Genomic DNA, 20,225 nt, shown 5'->3' on the forward strand with positions numbered 1-20,225 from the left:
CATGGCCACATAAAATATACAAAGATAAAACGAGTGTAGAAGAAAATTATGACCACCTATCACAAGCTTATAATTAAAAATGTTATACAAAATTTAATGAAACCACATGTTCAGTAGCCTAGATTCTGATTTAATGAAGGCATGATCTAGCCCAAAACTAAGAGACTATAAGAGCTTAATTCTCAATGGGATTGGTATGCTTATATCTCTCTCAGTTGAACCTAAATATGCTTTACAATACTTACTGAGATTTAAGTTCACAGAGTTCACTAGGACTTACTCTCAAGTAATTGGGTATAAAATTGTAGCTGACTCGCACAAGCCAGGATCAAAAGAACTACATCAGATGCACCCAAATGATTAAACATACCTAATAGGTTTTTAATTTCCTCCCTTTTCAACAACAGGCCCCAGGTCATATCACAAACTGCTTTTTAAACTTTCCACATTTCAAAATAGGCTTGTCATGTGGCAGGAAAAGCTGAACTTTAGGGAATACAAGTCTAAAGCTTGAGTAGGTGCACAATACTAGTTTTGCTGCTATTCAAATCCAGATTTCTATTTTCCCCAGGATGTATGTTTCAAGGGTCCGTTGTTTTGATATCCCTTTGTGCTTTAAAGGTAACTGTTAGTAACTACTGCTGCAAAATGATTTATCTTAATTGCAGCATTGTTTTTAAACCTGTATATTCAAATAAAGCTACATTTATGGACAAGCCTATTCATTTCTACTCAGAAGTAAATTCTGGAAAGTTTAGTGGGGCTACATCCAGGTAAAGGTTACAGGATTGCAGCCTAAAACTGGAATTATAAATAATTTAATGGTGTATGAAAATGCTTTGTTGTGATCCTACATATATATGGAAAAGCTGAAAATCTTTCTTTTGTTTAAGGAGTGAATTTTGCCAAGCCTTTAATTTTATTTTCATAGAGTTTGGCTGTTTTTCTAGTCCCAACGCTAGACACATTTCACAACTACAGTATGGCACTAAACAACGGCTAATTTAGCAAGAATGCAGTTGGTGAAATAGTTGAAGGCATTGTAGAATACAAACTATTTTTTTAAAAAGCACTTAATCCGTGAAAAAAATATCTCAAAAAATACAAAAACTATGGCACTTTTTAAAATAAAAAAACATAGCTCTTAATATACCTTCCTTTTTTTAAAAGAAAAACTCAACTAAAGGAAATCCAAAATAGCCATACTTCTAGGAATCTTAGGTTCCAATCCTTAACACAAGAGAGAGTAAGCCCCACAGAACGCAGTCAGCCTAAGTGTTGAGTAAACAGGCGCAAGACTGAGCTGTCTAGGTAGGATTTCAAAGTCATTTTCATGAGATCTCAAGTAAAATGCTTGTATTCTGTTAGATAGAATAGGAATCCAACCAGAGAGATTATGTACTTCTCAGTTAAGATTTTATTAATCCAATACTTTAAAAAGCATACCACAGAAAATCAGAGGTGTTTGAATGCTCATACGTTCAAAATACACTATATATCAGCCCCCCGTTTCTGAGTGACTGTATTATCTAACTATTTAATTACATATAAAGAATAAAAACAGTGCAGTTTCATGGTCACTGCATTGAATCATCCAGTCATTATTTCCCCTCTGCTGCAAACAGACAACCCACCTTTTTGTCAGCGCACCATTTCATTTATTTCACAGTGAAACCCAGTTTCACAATAATTGACTTGTCAGCAGCTCTAATTTATGAGGCTGGGCTCTGTAAGCCTTCTCCTATATTCTGCTCAACCTGCACACAAGCAAGGTTGAATATTTACAATGCTGTTAACAGGTGCTGAGTTGTTTAATGATTCTAATAGCCAGAAGCGTACTGAGAAAGCCAGCGGGATCACAATTACAGGCTGTTTGAACACAACAATTACTCGTCCCCTGAGAGGTGTGAAAGTCAAAGGCAGTTTTATACTAACAGCATCTAGCACATGGGGTAGACAGGCTAACTTCCATTAGTAGCCCATTGGGGAAAAAGCAATAACAAACCCCTAGGTATCGTAAAAATTTACAAAGTACATAACATTTAAACAATCAAAACAATGAAGGAAGAAACTTTTCCAATTTCCTTTTAAACAATATATAAAAAACAAACAAACGAACTAAAACTCCTACTGCTAAACCTGAGACTATATCTAGAATGAACTCAACGAGAAACACAAACTTGTTTTTCTAATCTAAGCCAGTGTGGCATTTCACCAGCTGAGAAAAAGGGAGCCGTGCAAGGACATAAAATGCAGATGAAGTTACACTGACCATTTTCGGTTTAATGTGGATTGTGGTGGCAATTGCTTCCTGTTTGAGTTTTATGTAAACCTGATCCAAGATCTGCCTGGGAAATTTTTCATCAGCCTTGAAATGGTAGTGCTATAACTGTCAGGCCTGTGAAGTCATTTGTTACAAACACCATGGTTTTTATGTTCAGATTATACGGTAGTAGTAATATTACACTGAATCTAAGCACAGGGTAGACAAATAGTTATCTTCTCAAAAGGTGTTCTGTCGTATTCACTGAGACATGCTGCAACTGAGATGATTTTTCTTAACGTGAAATTTACTAAACCCAGGCCACGGATGTGAGGCTTAGATGAAATCTATTATTCTAAGCCTATCCCTGATGGATGGAACACTGGAGAGATGATCCAATCAACATATTTTCTGGATCTAATCCACGAGTTGTAACGCGGTTCAATGGGAAGGAAACCAAGACACTCCCTTGAGAGCAAGCTCATTTGCAAGAGAAAGAAGGTTTATGTCATTGAGTAATACATTGAATGGCCATCATTATCATTTCGGAATGGCAATCAAAGTGAACCAAATTCATTATTAAAATGGCCATCAACACTTAAAAATACTGTATCTCTGGCACAGACAATCTGAAATATTAATAGAGCCATCTTGTTTTATTATCTCAGAATATCTTTTCTTCACCAACTGTGATCCCCCCACCTTTAAAAATATTATTTCTACTTTAATTGTGAAGAACTCAGATGGGTAATCTTTTACTAAAAATTAATATTTTGCAACCATTTGTGAGTTTAATGTAATTTCTAAGGTGCACATCTTGCGGACTGATCATTATGAAGATCCTTCAGCCATATCAGGGTCCTTTCCAATTCTACAATTCTATGTAATTCACTATGAGGCAAGGTGCATTATTTGTCTCATCAGGTAGAAGATAGAATGACTGGAAACATCCCAAGAAACGAACAACTAGTTCAAAGTATGACTGAAGGAAAACTAGAAGGACGAAGGACCAGATACAGCCACATATGAAAGAAAAAGATGGGAGACAAATGTCAACCTGGAAAGGCTTATGTAAAGCAGACACAGTTGATAGCTGGGGGGGAGCCCAAAATAGTGAATGACCACTAGATTTAAATAACTAAACAAAATAACTACACAGCTGGTAGTAAATGGGTGAGATGTCTTAGACCCATTAGATTCAGTGTAATATTGCTATATGCCCATTTGATTTATAAATTCACATCTTCTCCTATTACTTTGAGATAATTAATCTACTGTTCTTTACTTCTTATCTTTTTTATATACTGGTAAATTTCCAGTAGTTTATTATTTTAGTATTGTATTTTACTGTGTGTGGCTGTTGTTTTTGCAGTAGTAGTTGTTGCTATTGAAAGCTGCCTGGGGGCCATTCAAAGAGAAAGGCAGAATGGAAACTCCATAAAATAAACATTTTTTTTTCATTTCAGCCATATAGGTTGAATATGAAGATGGAAGAAGGTGTACCTAATAATATTTTTGTTCACAGAACATGTAATATATTACATTACAGCCTGCTTTTCTTAATAACAGACAAAATAGGTTTTGGTAGAACCAAAAACATTTTGAAATGCTATGGTCTAAATAAAATTGGGGGGAAACCTACTCCTCTTCATAACATTATCAACAGCTACAACACACTGTGAGACATTTGGTTCCTTCATCAACACTGCCCAACTAATTTGTGGTCTATTTATAATCTCTATTCAAGCAAGGAGTCATTCAACATTCCTTTGAACAAGGCCAGCTGCCAACTAGCAACACTAGCATCAGGGTTTTTTTTGGTGTGTGTGTGTGTTTTTTTTGACAATAGCATTAAAAAAGCATTTTTACAGACAGAACAGATGAACTAACAAATAAGACCACAGAGTTTTGAATCCTTTTTTTAAAAAATAGTCTATTGCATTGTGTCAAAATTACTTCAGTATCTGTCAGCAGTTAATTTTCCTGTTATATGTGTTTAAGAAGCACTCGGGTGGAACTGAAAGATAGCAGCTCATTTTTAAGATATCCTAAGCATTATTTAGGGGACACAGGTGGTGCTGTGGTCTAAACCACAGAGTTAGGGCTTGCCAATCAGAAGGTCAGCGGGGAGGGACAGTGGACTAAATAAATGGAATAGAGTTATCCTTTTTTAAAAATATCATCACTATAATCTTTTGTAAAACACTTTAAGCTTTCTACACCCCCTCCTTCAAGCAGTGTGTATAAATTTTAGGAAATAAATATAATTAAAATATTCACAGATAAGGAGTGGCTTCAAAAACATTTGTTCCGCAGATGGACAGTGTTCTGGTAGTGCTCTTTTAGCCAGCTGTATTTCAAGACTGTGGTTAACATAACTTTCTGGTATTCTGGTGGAGTCTTTAACTCTCTAGGCCAATCATCAAACTATTTCGGCTAGAAGAGTTGCACTGGTTTTAACAGAACTGGAATATTAAAATCCAAGTTGTGTGGTTTTTTTATATAAAGAAAATGGAATGATTCAGTCCTTAAGAAGTGTAATTAATTTTATGATAATTATTTAAGATTAATGCAAGATGGTCAGGATCAAGTGAGCCACAGAAGTGGTTCCAAAAGCTCAAGGAAGCTTGTTTTTCTCTAACAACAGCCTGGCCATACAGCCTTTGAAACTGAGGGAAGTTTTTCTGAAGCAGTTTGTGGCATGGCATGGAAAGGTCATTTGTTCAAAGACAAATTTCTACTGGTCTAGGAAAAGCAGCTTGTTTGAAACTCAGTAGTTCTGTGGATCCTGGCTGAGAGCTATAATTTGAGCCGCTTAACTGACAAACCAAGCTAACAAGAGCACTTGGATTTGAACCAATGTGTGTGGGCTTGGTTGCCAATTAGCATGATTAGAAGAAGAAAAAGCTCTGTTCTAAGTAGGGAGGGAGGAATCAACCAGTTATTTATATATTCTCACTTGGTAACATGCAAAACTGGGCACTTACATATAACTAACAAAATAAAAAGCTCTTTATATATCATGCATATAGGAATTACTTAGCCCCCTACAACCAACAAAATTATCACCACCATTGTTATTATATTTCTTACCTGCCTTTCACCAAGATGTCCCAAGGGCATTTAAAAATACAGTTTTAAAAATAATTTAAAAAGCATACCGTTTGAATAAAATCCACAGCAATGGTGATCAAGCTACAACAACACCTGTACTGAAATATATTCAACATGACTAAACCCTAAGCTTCATTTTGAAGATAAAATCATTTGTTTCCACCAGGACCTTGACTCCACTGTTATAGCAGATGAATCCTGAGAGGTGTCCAGAGGGGGTTCTTATAGATGGAAAGGGCCCTGAGGTATGCAGGCAAATCCGGCTTTCCCAACCAGTGAGGATCAAAAGCTATGCATTTATGTCAACATGCTGCTACTATATGTAGACACCGGAGAAACATGTGTAACGTTGAGCACTCAGTCAGGAGTTAGTCTGGAGGGAACTAAGTGACTTGCAACACACTTGTGGAACAGTAGGGTGTTTGCGTAAGACCAGGCCTCTGACAATGTTTCCATACTTTCTTTGAATCAGACCCCCTCTCCTGCCCCAATATTCTTCAAAATGATAAGGAGTGAATCAGATACACTGCCAAATGCATTTCTGAGTAGACTGCCTGCAGTGGAATGTGGACTCAGAGGTTACCCGTCATCTACACTACATCAAATGTGTGCCAGAGTGTTCATTCCACTGAAAAAAAGCAGTGTGGATAGACAGCTTTTACACCTGGATGTAAATTTTGATTTAGGCCTACTGTCTCTGATTCTGAAAGTGATACATAAAGCAAAGTCTGCTTCCATGAGAGGATCTCAACAGCTGAAGTGGGCAAAAAAGTATGTGGAAGGGATGAAGATAAGCAAGGGTGAAAGGATTGTCCTGTCCTCTTTCTCTTTTTTCAAAGCTGGGATGTAACCAAACAAAAACAGAAAAAGGAAAATACACAAACTGTACTTTTTTTTTTAAAAAAAGAACCCACTCTTTTTGTTGGTCTAGTTATGATTTCTGTAGTAAACAACGGTCAAAGTGATTTACAATACTATTACCAATCTACAGGGTGTCTACAAAGTTTCCATTTTACAAAGGAAGGACTTAGATAAAAATATCTAAGTGATATGGCCAGCATATCCATAAGCGAGAGGGGATATGAACCAAGGTATTCAAGGTTCCCTACTATGCACACTAAACCTCACTGGTGCTCAATTTCTTAACAGCTCACCTTGGATTCATGATAAGGCGACGGAAAAAGTAGGTCCAGGTGATATAATCCATTGCATCTTGCTTTGAAGTTATAGTTCCAGCTGCAATTTCAGCATTTAAGTGATCAGACAGAACTTCCAGTAAACTAAAACAAATCAACAAAAATTAAAATTGCACCATTTCACTTAGATTAATTGTGGAATAGTATTATGTACTCAAAACACTCAATTGGAGTGGGTAGATAGCTAATCTTATCTGACTACAGATGTTAAAATCTGTAAAAACTGGCTGAAGTACCTGGACTGATTCCAGTGAGCACTTTTTTCCCCTTTTAAATTAAGTTACTTACAGACTGCCTTTTAGGGCAGCAGGACCACAGTATCTTTTACGGAGAAAGCAACTTGAAATGGATACGACTTTAGAGACTGTCTAAAATGGGGAAATAGCATTTGAGAAGGATACTGCTATTCTATCACCTGCTACCAGCCGTTATGCTCATAGATGAGACATCTCTCTGCCTAGGAGGGGCTATCAAAAATTACTGGACTAATGGGCTGAAGATCTCCCAACAGACACCGAGACACCAGAAACTTTAAAATGATAATGTCTGTTTGTGAACAATGTTGCTTTTGTTGCCACTGTTTCATCTATTGTCTTATCCACTTGCCTTTTTAGCTACCCCACCTCCACAGCCCAAGAACTTTCTGTGTTGGGATTTGTGTGTTTAGGTAGCAGCAAGAAAAAAGGGCAGATTTCACCACAGATACAATGTTGTCATCTACCTTAGATACATGTAATCAAGACTTAGTGCCAAAAATTGTAGCTAAGTCTACTCAGCAAAGGAATTTTCAGCAAAGTCCAATTGCATTCAATGAAGCTTACTCCCAGTTAAGTGGAGTTAGGATTGCAGTCTGACAAAGGAATTATCTTGGCAATAGGGTGTAACTTGGAAATATAAATTGAGTATCTAGGAGAAACCTCCACATGAAATAGAATTTGGATTATCTGAAGAGGATAACTTTTCAGTTTGTAGTTCCGTGAAATACAGTGCCTTTGTGAATCACGTTTCCCCAAATTAACTGTGGTATTATTATTTTTTACCTTGATTCTACTGGGAAAGGCTCATAAAGAAATTTTTTGTAGAAGTCTTTCTTGATGTCATGAACCAGAATCACTGCTTTTCCTTGATCATCAAACTGAGGCCTCCCAGCACGTCCCATCATCTGAAGAACATCTGCAAATGTAAATTGATGACAACATTAAGCACACTGTAGAGTACTGTTTTTTTATATATTAAGGCAAATGTCCAGATACAGCACCACCCTTATAAACAACACAAATATTAAAAGATATATGAATATTTAAACTGGAAAAAGGACCAGAAAATTTACACTAAAACTGTTTTTTTCCTAATGTTTATTTGCAACATCTGGCTACACACTCGTATCTGAAAGTTGAACTTTGATTTTGCAAAGTCTCAATAAAATGAGGTTTGGGAATCTTGTTTCAAGCCTCCCAAACACCCCATCCAAATGCTTTAGCAAGACGCCTCACCTCAAATCAGTGGCATAGCGTGGGGGGTGCAGGGGGGGCCGGCTGCACTGGGCGCAACATCTGGAGGGGGCGCGCTCGCACTTGCAGCTCTCTGCCCCTACTAAAATCCACGGGTTAGGGGGCGCAAATTACTTGCCTTGCCCCGGGTGCTGACAACCCACACTACACCACTGCCTCAAATAGCCTTTGTTCCACATGGCTGATACAAAACTGACAAGTCTAGCATACAAATATGAAATTTCCTAGTAGACCCATCTCTGCTATCTGAGATACTTTTTAAGTGGAGATAGCACATCTGTGTGCAAAGCATGCTATATCAGTTCACATAGATTCCTATACTCTGTTCAGTGGTATTCTAGGGTAAAGGTACTGGCCTTCTCCTAATATACTTCTCTGTTCCCATTTGAGTAGTTTTATGCTGATAATTTTTTTTATGAAGCAATGCTGAAATCAAAACAATGACAAGTATTCCCCATGTAACCTGCAATGTTGCAGGTAAGAAACTGAAACTAAATGCCTAGCTACTCTCATATGTTTTGAGGTTAAACAATTAAATAAGGCAAGTTAATTAAGATCAGATTAGTATTCATCCATATAATATATCTAATAAGCTATATATCATTTTCTTGTATGCACTTTATGGTATGTTTGTTCAATAGTGACTTTAAAAAAATATGTTATACCATACCCTCCCGATTTGTTCTCTCTTCTCAGATATTGTTCTTTGCTATCAAATTCCACTCAATTATTCCAATTCAGTATACTCAAAGCACAGCTAAAAGTTTACTATTGCTAAAGAAACTGAACAAAAGATATGACAGCTCTATTTCAGCTTCCATATTTAACTTCCATGTTCATGGATATCAGTAGTTAATTATAACATGTATTTTTTCTAAGAGTTTTGTGATTTCTGACAATACCTGTAATTGGGTAATCAACATAACGCCTTGTTTTTCCATCATAAAATTCTGTCCCTTTAACAATTACTAAATGCGCTGGAAAATTGACACCCCAGGCTAACGTGCTAGTAGCAATAAGGACCTAAAAAGAAAAAGATACAAGATTAAAAATATATAAAGGACCTCTGTGTGAAGTAAACAGAAGTTTAAGAAATGAATAAGAACATCTTAGTATAATATTACAGAACAAGCATACTTGGATTTTGCAATTCACAAATAACTCTTCAACAGTTTTTCTGTCTCGTTCATGCAGGCCAGCATGGTGGATGCCTATTCCAAAAGCAAGGGTCAGTTTGAGATTGGACTCTCTGATTGTTCCTATGATGACACTCATCTGCAATAACAACAAAAAAAGGATTAATCTAAGAATCTTCCAGAGCATTTCCCCCCAGCAATATGACATTAGTAAATACTTATCAATATATTATACAGTCTTAGTAGTAAACAAAGGAAAAAGACAGTCTCTTCATTAAGGAATTCACAGAAGCAAGCAAATAGAGAAGCATAAGGAAGAGGAGGGGAGCAATAAGCTATACAAACACATAGTCACCTTTATAATGCACTCCACATATTATTAATATACCGTATTTTTCCGTGTATAAGACGATACTTTTTGCTTAAAAATAGGCAATACACGGATAGTGAATGCAGGGGGGGGGGGACATGCGATTAATGGCAGCAGCAAGCAGAAGATTGGCAGCGGCGATTGGGCGGGTGATTGGTAACTGCGGCAAGGCCTACTGGCAATTGGCTGTGGCTGCGGCAACTGGGCGGGTGATTGGTGGCTGTGGTGAGGCGGGCAGGCAATTGGCAGCTGTAGCAAGTGGGCGGGTGGGCTGTTGGTGGCTGCGAGTGGGCAGACAATTGGCGGCTGCGGCGAGGTGTGCAATAGGCAGTGGCTGTGTCAAGTGATCGGCAGTGGTGGGCAGGCGGGTATTAGTCTCCAATAACACTCCTTTCCAGGTGGTATTTAATGCCAGCTACATCAATATTCTACATCAAGAGAAAAAAAGGAACAACTGGCAAGTTTGGCCTTGGAGTTCAAAACGAAGCAGGGCAAAGGCTAATAGAGTTCTGCCAAGAGAACAAGCTGGTCATCACAAACACTCTTTTCCAACAACACAAGAGACGACTCTACACATGGACATCACCAGATGGGCAGCATCAAAATCAGATTGATTATATTCTCTGCAGCCAAAGATGGAGAAGCTCTATACAGTCAGCAAAAACAAGACCTGGAGCTGACTGTGGCTCAGATCATCAGCTTCTTATAGCAAAATTCAAGCTTAAACTGAAGAAAGTAGGAAAAACCACTGGGCCAGTAAGATACAATCTAAGTCAAATCCCTTATGAATACACAGTGGAAGTGAGGAACAGGTTTAAGGATTTAGATTTGGTGGACAGAGTGCCTGAAGAACTATGGATGGAGGCTTGTAACATTATACAGGAGGCAGCAACGAAAACCATCCCAATGAAAAGGAAATGCAAGAAAGCAAAGTGGCTGTCCAACGAGGCCTTACAAATAGCGGGGGAGAGAAGGCAAGCAAAATGCGAGGGAGATAGTGAAAGATACAGGAAATTGAATGCAGATTTCCAAAGAATAGCAAGGAGAGACAAGAAGGCCTTCTTAAACGAACAATGTAAAGAAATAGAGGAAAACAATAGAATGGGAAAAACCAGAGACCTGTTCAAGAAAATTGGAGATATGAAAGGAACATTTCGTACAAAGATTACCATAATAAAAGACAAAAGTGGAAAGGACCTAACAGAAGCAGAAGACATCAAGAAGAGGTGGCAAGAATACACTGAGGAACTATACCAGACAGAAATGGATGTCTCGTATACCCCAGGTAGTGTGGTTGCTGACCTTGAGCCAGATATCCTGGAGAGTGAAGTCAAATGGGCCTTAGAGTGAAGTCAAATGATATTCCAGCTGAACTATTAAAAATTTTAAAAGATGATGCTGTTAAGGTGCTACACTCAATATGCCAGCAAATTTGGAAATTTGGAAAACTCAGCAATGGCCAGAGGATTGGAGAAGATCAGTCTACATCCCAATCCCAAAGAAGGGCAGTGCCAAAGAATGCTCCAACTACAGCACAATTGCACTCATTTCACACGCTAGCAAGGTTATGCTTAAAATTCTATAAAGCAGGCTTAAGCAGTATGTGGACCGAGAACTCCCAGAAGTGCAAGCTGGATTTAGAAGAGGCAGAGGAACCAGAGACCAAATTGCAAACATGTGCTGGATTATGGAGAAAGCTAGAGAGTTCCAGAAAGACATCTACTTCTGCTTCATTGACTATGCAAAAGCCTTTGACTGTGTCGACCACAGCAAACTATGGCAAGTTCTTAAAGAAATGGGAGTGCCTGATCACCTCATCTGTCTCCTGAGAAATCTCTATGTGGGACAAGAAGCTACAGTTAGAACTGGGTATGGAACAACTGATTGGTTCAAAATTGGGAAAGGAGTATGGCAAGGCTGCATATTGTTTCCCTGCTTATTTAACTTATATGCAGAATTCATCATGCGAAAAGATGGGCTGGATGAATCCCAAACTGGAATTAAGATTGCCGGAAGAAATATCAACAACCTCAGATATGCAGATGACACAACCTTGATGGCAGAAAGTGAGGAGGAATTAAAGAACCTTTTAATGAGGGTGAAAGAGGAGAGCGCAAAATATGGTCTGAAGCTCAACATCAAAAAAACCGAAGATCATGGCCACTGGTCCCATCACCTCCTGGCAAATAGAAGGGGAGGAAATGGAGGCAGTGAGAGATTTTACTTTTTTGGGCTCCATGATCACTGCAGATGGTGACAGCAGTCACGAAATTAAGAGACACCTGCTCCTTGGAAGAAAGGAGATGGCAAACCTAGACAGTATCTTAGAAAGCAGAAACATCACCTTGCCAACAAAGGTCCGTATAGTTAAAGCCATGGTTTTTGCAGTAGTGATGTATGGAAGTGAGAGATGGACCATAAAGAAGGCTGATCGTCAAATAATTGATGTTTTTGAATTATGGTGCTGGAGGAGACTCTTGAGAGTCCCATGGACTGCAAGAAGATCAAACGTATCCATTCTTAAGGAAATAAGCCCTGAGTGCTCACTGGAAGGACAGATCCTGAAGCTGAGACTCCAATACTTTGGCCACCTCATGAGAAGAGAAGACTCCCTGGAAAAGACCCTGATGTTGGGAAAGAGAAGGAGGACGACAGAGGACGAGATGGTTGGACGGTGTTCTTGAAGCTACAAACACGAGTCTGACCAAACTGCGGGAGGCAGTGGAAGACAGAAGTGCCTGGCGTGCTCTGGTCCATGGGGTCACGAAGAGTCGGACACGACTAAATGACTAAACAACAACAACAACATCAGTATTCTATGCTGAAGACGCAAAACTACAACACAGATACGTTGAATGTATTTTGTTCATGCCTCCAACTAAGACACTTCCAGACTGCTGTACTAGAAGAAACAAGTATATAAAAGTAAATGTTCCACCACTGCGCAGTTACATACTGCAATACGTAAAATACCTTGTTCTTTTAGAAGACAGAGAAACGGCACACTTTTAAACAGTGGCCCATATGGTAATTCTAAGTTGAAAAAATAATAATGTGCCAATACTGGACAACTGGATTGTAAGAGTATGGGATAGCGTTCAATTGTTAAAACTAAACAATATTCTCAAAATATGAGAAGGGAGACAAATTGATGATAAATTCATTGAAAAAAGGAGCCCATTTATTGCATGTTGCTACTATAAAACACAGGAAAATGCTGAACTATATCTACTGTTGGGTACCTTGGTATTGTAAGAGGCCAATCCTTTAATTCAAAGAGCATAGACATTGTAAAGATGTCTGTAAATTGTTTTTGTAAAAGGAAATGTTGTACCTTCTATTATTCTTGCTATACTATTTGCTATTTGTCACTTAACAAAAAAAAAATCTCAATAAAAAAGAAAAAAAATATTTCATGAAGATTCTTTCATGTCTATCAAGTACAACCAATGGGCTATCCAGTATTATCTCTGCACTGGCAGGCAGAAGCTCTCCAGGTTTTCAGATGCAAGTCTTTCTGAGCCTTATCTAGAGGTGCCAGGGACTGACCCTGGGGCCTTTAATAAACACCAACAACTTCTGAACATCAAAACATATCTGTTTTTCTTTTTTAAAAATTTGAGTAAATAGTAACCTGTTTCATGCCAAGGTAATACCAATATTCCTGTATACTTGTAAAATTATGGCAAAATTTTATTTAATTCACAAAAATCATAAAATTAACACAATCTATTCATATCTCAGCAATTTAGACTAGTTTGTCAAGCCCAAAGAGCCAAATATAATGTAAATCCCACAACAATGATCTGACAATGATGCACAACAGGGAACCCAGTTTTCTGAAGTGATGTTTTGGTTCTGCTTGCTGCCAATTTACACGATCTGAGGAAAGCTCCTAGATCAGCCCAAGGATAGACGCTGCTACCCAAATGCTTATTGTAAATCACTGGAAAATGAAAGTTTGATGTGTGCACCAGAGTATAGGTTGGAAACATAAGGAAATCGTATATTTACAGAAGCTCAACTGGATTGGTGGAATGAATGAATACAGTGCATGGAGATAAATGCAACGGTAGAAGAATAAAAGTGAGGCCGTCTTTAACATACATCTTAAACAAAGACACTATTTTATAGTGGATTATAAAGGAAGTCCTCAGTTTTCTGCAAAGGAGCAACAACTGATTTTTTGTGTGGGGTGTGTGTGTATGGGGTATGAATTCCTTTGAGACTTCTAATCACTGTTCCAAGAAGTAAAATAAGCTTTGTGTCTAAGAGCCAACATATCAATGGAATAGTTTAATCAAAACCTTTGATTTTCAAACAACTTTTTGAGCTAGGAGCCAGTCATTGTAAACTGCCTGCCCCACAATTGGGGTCCTGTAGCTAAAACATTTGGTTCACTGTTTGGGAGGAAAACATGACTTTGCAATGGTATTTAAAAGGATCAAGTATACATAGTGCGTATATTCATTGTATTTATAAGTAGGGAACATTGCACAGATCAGCCACATCCCTTTTAACATTGGCTTATGTTGCAAGACCTGCAGCAGTGTAGTTATAGTGCTATTTATTCTAGCTCAACATCAGTGAAATGCTCAGACCTCCAAGAAATATAAAAACATGAAATTGTTTTCTTGTTTACTTTGGCCAATCAACTTTATACTTCCCCTCCTGGTTGTTATCAAAGTTTTAAGCACAGAACATCTTTCCCTATTACGCTGCTGGACATTTATTCACAGAGGAAGTTCTTACCGTTTGCTGTGCTGATGATGTTATTCATTCCCTCCCAATCCGCCCACTGCCTTTGTACTAAAGCAATATCCTGCCGTGCTGTTAGCTATACCTGCAAAGCTGTGTAATTTAACACAGCAAAACTAAAGGACCCTTAGCAGGAGTGCTGGCATATGCACTGTGAGCCTGTCATTCTAGCAGCGGGGAATCCTGGCCATTTTTAGCAGACCCCCCTCACTTTCACATAAATCAGCGTAATAAAAAACTCCAAACACCTATTTTACCCAGAAGCACATTCCACAGCTTTAAATTTTTTTTAACAACAATTTGTTTTCTGGGAAACCACTTTCCTGGAGTCTATTTTTGCATGCCTATTCCATTCACCTTATAAAATACGACAAAACATGAGGAATGCTGGAAGGACAATTGCCAGATCAACTATGCTGAGATAATAGTTCCCGTGAAACCTCAGAGATGGCTATCAGTGCAAGATGTTTGCAAACTGCCCATCTCAAGCATGAAGCAAACTTTAATGATTTTTCTAGCTTTGCTCAAGACATCACTGCCAAAAGAAAACCTGTCAAGGGAATGTGTACACATTAACATGCGTACATAACAGCTCTTTGGAAAGCACGAACAAGTGTTAACCATGAAAAGGCACAGTACGTTTACCAGATGCATTTGTTATCAAAATTAATTTGAAGCAGCAAGAAAACTGTGTTTTCAGTCGCTCAGCTAAGGTTTGCTAATTTGAAGTGGGCTGGTTATTATTATTTTAATAATAAAAGAGATCCAACCCACTCTGATATGACCTGTTGATTTTTAAACTCCAAAAAAAGTATAGCAGTCATGTTATATAATTTAACGATGAATGTGCCATTTAAAAGTTATCTTTGAAAGATGCACTTAAGATTCCTTTTGTAACATAAATAACATTTAAAAAAAAAAAAAAAAAAAAGTTGCAAGGAGCGGGGGAAAAATCTCATGACAACACCAGCAAGATTTTTCTCAGACTAAAACACTGTATTTTCTCTCTCACTCCTTCCACACATGTAAAATTCTGAACAATTTGACGTTACCAGGGTTTAAAAATATATTTTAAAAAATTTATTATACCTAAAAAGCTTTTCGTAGAAAGATAGAATTCCATTTAAGTAGATACATTACCCTGAGTCTGAAATTCATTCCAGTCAGGGTATAATTCAGCAAGTTGATGACAACACTGGCTCCAAAAGAAAGGAGGAGACCAGATTGGACAAGAATGAGCTAACAGATTGTGCAGCCCAATTCTGTCCCTTTGAGTGTGATATATTGTTTCAAGATGCTAAAACCCCATACTTTCTCAAAGCATATCTGCCGCCCTGGTTTTCCCATTTTCGCAGAATCCTCATTATTAGTACTCTGTACCCTTTTCAAAGCACATCAGACCCAGACCATATGCCACTGCATAATGCTTATCGATTGTCTGAAATGGCTGGTAAAAAAGAAAGAAAGATGGGCTGAACAAAAGAATCAGGAAAGTTATGAAGTCTTTAAAAGAAAATATAATTACACATTTCACATCTGGCACAGATGTTGAGTTTAGTTAAAGTGCTGCTGCGTTAAAAGTTAAATGGCATTTTTTTTTAATGATAAAGCACAACACTGCAGAAGGAAGAAGCACTGCAAATCCTGAGAAAGGACTACACGGATTCAGCCCACACATTATGTTGGTATGCCTCATTCTAAGCACCATCCATGCAGCAACAGTGGATACCGAGTGGGGCTTGATCTGGGAGGTGTCTACTCAAATCCCCACTCAGCTACAAAGCTTCCTGAGTGACTTTCAGCCAGTAACTATTTTTCAGTCTAATCTACCTTATAGGGTTGTTGTGAAGATAAAATACATATCTTTCCCTAAGATCTTTGAGGGGGAAAGGCAGGATAAATACGTATAAACAAGAAACACACACGCAATCCTAATATAAATGAATAGAATTTGAAAAATTGAATTCTAAAATACAGAGAGATTTATTGTGTATTTTTAAAAATTTCCTGCTGAATCTGTCAACTCATAGAAAAGATCCCAACCCTGTCACAACAAACGTTTTAATTTTAATTTTTTTAAAAAAGGTGAAAGCCTAGCTAAAAAAATATTGGGTTTAAAATAGGAGCAATTGACATTATTTTACAAAGACAGATTTCCAGGTTTCCTGTGAGTGGAGTTCTGCTCAAGGGACACTTCCTGACTCAAGGAAAGGGAGCCTCCCCCCCCCCCCCGAATCTTCTTTTTCCTCTGGTCACCAAAAAGCTGCTCCAAATGATTAGGGGACCCCGTGGAACAGAATAGGAGCCAGTGATGTGGGCTGCAGAAATCATTTCCCTCCTTCCTGTTATGGCAGCCTTTGCTGAATCAGAATCTCTTCTGCGAATGAAAAGAGCTTTTCCGTTTGTGGAAGGGCATGCCTTCATCCAACCCAAACATATTTGTTTCAGAATATTAAAAGCCCCGAGAAGAAATGATTAAAGAAATATATTTGGGTGAAATCCAGTGCTGCCATTCTGCTTGTGAAATGGCTTTTGATCTAGCAGAGACATTTACTAATGTAAGAAAAGGGAAGGATATTTGCCCCAAATTCCCTCCACACTGCAGACCTTTGCACCCCCAAAAGATCTGTCCCAAAGGGTTGGGGTACTCTCCAGGAAGTGGTGGTAGAGGGCCTGCAGACAGAAGGGACAATGAGAGATAATCACCTTTCTTTCTCTCTTTCTGATGGATCAAAATACATTTTGTGAACAGAGAAGCAGCATTAAATTTCACCCACAAACTACAGATTGCCCTAACATTGCCTTTAAAATTGGAGAGAGAGAGCTGTCACATGTTCAAAACCACTCTATTTTTCTTTCTTTGAAAATCATATTGAAAATATTAAGTTATTGATATAAATGTTAGAAGCAAAAGGATATGCTTGACACTCTCTTGACACTCTCTAAACAGAGCAGTTTTTTAAACTTCTATTTTTAGATCTATATAGGAAGCATATTCCTCTGTATACATGCACACACATTTTGCTTCATATTCACAGCTGCACATGCAGTTTCCTGTTCAGAAGCTATAAAGGCCTCCACCGCCTTCCACAATACGTGTGGTAGTCTTTTCAATGTTCTTAGCAGGAATTGGATGTGGCCTTCCTAAGTGTTACTAAGCGTCATTGTTTAAAAGATGCTACATTAGCTTTATTAAATTAGCTGTAGTACAATCTTAACAAGCTGTAGATGTTTACAGTACTAAATACACTGTGGAAAGAAGTTGCAATTGTAGTTTAAAAGCCACATACCAGTACTAGATTTCCCTTCTCCTTATGAGTCTCATCTGTTAAAATTTCAGACTAGAGTAAAGAGAATCAAATCCAAGCAAATGCTAATTTAGTATGTTGCACTTTTTACATTTGTCACAGGAACTAGCTTCTGTTTTCAACAGGATCTTTCCTAGGTAATTGGCACAATATTGTACGTTACACAGGACTGAATCTGTTGGATGCCCTCTTTGCAGTTTAGGAGTTACATAAATAAATATACCCTATAAATATAAATATACCCTATAAATAAATCTCCTTAGTTTTGTTTCCCCTACACTGATCAATCACAAGGAGCTAAACCTTGTGATTAAATACATTAAAAGCAAAGCAAATCACACTACTGTGTCTAGTGAGGCTATACTACTATTGCTTCCAAAACATGAATCTTCAGGGAAACTGTCATAGACCCTTTAAACAGAAAAAAAATATGACTGTTTCCCTTGATGTAAGAATGCGAGGCACCAAAGTTTGTTCTCAGTACTGTGAGCACATTGCTCACTTGCATCTGGCTTTGGTTACTATGACCTAAGCATGTGTTACTTGTGTGTAGGGAACACAAATACAAACCAGTGTGGGGACACACAAAAAGCAAATGTGTGAGCATCTCCTCATTTGTAGGGGGCTCCCAGTGGCACAAAGGCCTCACGCCAGAAGAGAACCTCACACATTTGCTTTTTTATACAGGCAAGACAGTCACACAAAACACACAGTTCTTTAAGAAAGATTAGCTGATGTTGGAGCAAAGCTAAAAGTGCTGTTCCACTCTAGCTGGTATACATGAGTAACACTTACATAAGGCTGTCTCTGCTAGATCTGTCAAATTGTCAGGATAGCCTGGACTGCTCAAACTGGTGACACACCTAGCAATTTTCTATCTCTTTTGTGCTCTAGCAGGCAACAGACAACACGGGATATTCTCAGAATGGGACAGCATGACGTATAGGTGTTTCAGGCCTTGTGTTGAATGGGCAGCTCCATCTACAATCATCAGCTGAAGAGTTTTCTTAAAAAGAATGTAATAAAAGGCAACTGACCTGGATTAATCAACTGGGATTTAAAAAGCGACAGTATTAGTCATCTCCTACAATTGCTCCCAGCACCTGTAGTAGGGTAGGAGAGCTGAAAATAATGCCAATATATTTCACATCTGGCAAACAATGTGCCCCTTTGGTTTCAGATAGTACATGGGTAGACAAGTCTAAAAAGCCCAGGACACAAATTGTCACAGCCCTCTAGAAGCTATGGTGGCTCATTTACCAGGAATAATGTATTTAGCATTATCTCTGGAAGCAGCTATGGTGGCTCATTTACCAGGAATAATGTATTTAGCATTATCTCTGGAAGTGTATACTTGATTCTGACCAAACTGGGCCTTCTGATGTATATGTTGCTTTAGGAAGCTTAGTTCTGTCCATCAGTCTGAAATAACTATGCCAAATGATGTCTGTCCTGAAGAAGATACTGAATCTACAAATCTATTTGCCCTCACAGGAGGTACTGATGCTCTGCAATAACATTGTTTACACGAACTCTCACAACCAAGGTGGAAGAAGAGGAGACTTTAGAACAATAACAGAAAACATTAAAGCCTACAGACCACATCTGGCCTGCCAAAGTTTTTATCCTGACTTACTGCTGCCGTACAGTGACTTTCTGAGGACTGGCTCAGTGGAAAAGTGGAAGGTAGAAACTTTTCATGGGGGCCAAACAACTTGCATCTGTTCAATAAGACACCTATAACCACCTCCTAGCCAAAATAATTTAGGTCTATAATTGTAATTGAAGAAGAATTTGGTAAAAGCAGATCATTTGGATTCAAAACACCTAAATAAATGAAAAGTCGAAAAGGTGATTTTAAGCCAACCAACTTTCAGAGATGTCTATGAATTTGTATGTCAAAGCTTCTAGAATCCTTCCAGTGATTTCAAAAATCTTTCTAAGACTAGCATTGCCTCTGAAGGTTTGTCAGCCATTTCCTAAATCTTAACTGCCTTTGGATAATTGAATGTCCTTAAGTAGTCTCTACTTTAAGAACTATTCAAAAGCAGAAACTATTTTATTAGCTCACAACTCAAAAATATTGCCCCCATCAGTTCTGTTCCATGGCCACTGTAGATATCACATAAGCCTCTCTCTTATCAACAACATCTGCACAATGAATCCTCTTTCTCCTTGCTTATGCTACAGTACAATTCAGATGATCGTGTGCTGTATTAAAAATGTTTGGATATTAAGGAAGCTCTCCCAATGCACTGTACACCCTGTCAAGTAGTTTTTCCTGTCCTTAGGAATGTGTTAAAACCTAAAGGCCTATATCACTTGCAACTCAGGAGATACAAACTTAAGTACTTAGGGTGTCAAATCAGTAATAACCATTGTGAACCTGACGTTATCTTCTTTGCAATTTTGTTCTATTTCATTTTCTCTTATGTAGCTTCAGGTATTTCAGCTGATTTCATTGAAGAGGAGGAAGCAGCAGCACTGAAACAGAGTTTGTCGAGTTTTCTCTTTGCTTTGTGGATAAGAATGAAAGGCCCACTAAAATATAATGGCCACAGCCACAAAA

The 20,225-nt window shown here is 38.1% G+C and overlaps 1 protein-coding gene across 1 annotated transcript in view; it reads right to left on the reverse strand.

The window, feature by feature from the left end:
* ASCC3 (activating signal cointegrator 1 complex subunit 3) overlaps positions 1 to 20,225 on the reverse strand; it is a 204,620-nt gene that overhangs the window by 44,704 nt on the left and 139,691 nt on the right. The window contains exons 31-34 of the mRNA XM_081856656.1: positions 9,222 to 9,359; positions 8,987 to 9,107; positions 7,614 to 7,746; positions 6,532 to 6,657 (exon numbers count right to left, since the gene is read on the reverse strand). Coding sequence (XP_081712782.1) covers positions 6,532 to 6,657; positions 7,614 to 7,746; positions 8,987 to 9,107; positions 9,222 to 9,359 — 518 coding nt within the window. The remainder of the gene's footprint in view (positions 1 to 6,531; positions 6,658 to 7,613; positions 7,747 to 8,986; positions 9,108 to 9,221; positions 9,360 to 20,225) is intronic.

Source organism: Podarcis erhardii (genome assembly GCF_964252035.2).
Source record: "Podarcis erhardii genome assembly, chromosome: 3".
Lineage (NCBI taxonomy): Eukaryota > Metazoa > Chordata > Lepidosauria > Squamata > Lacertidae > Podarcis > Podarcis erhardii.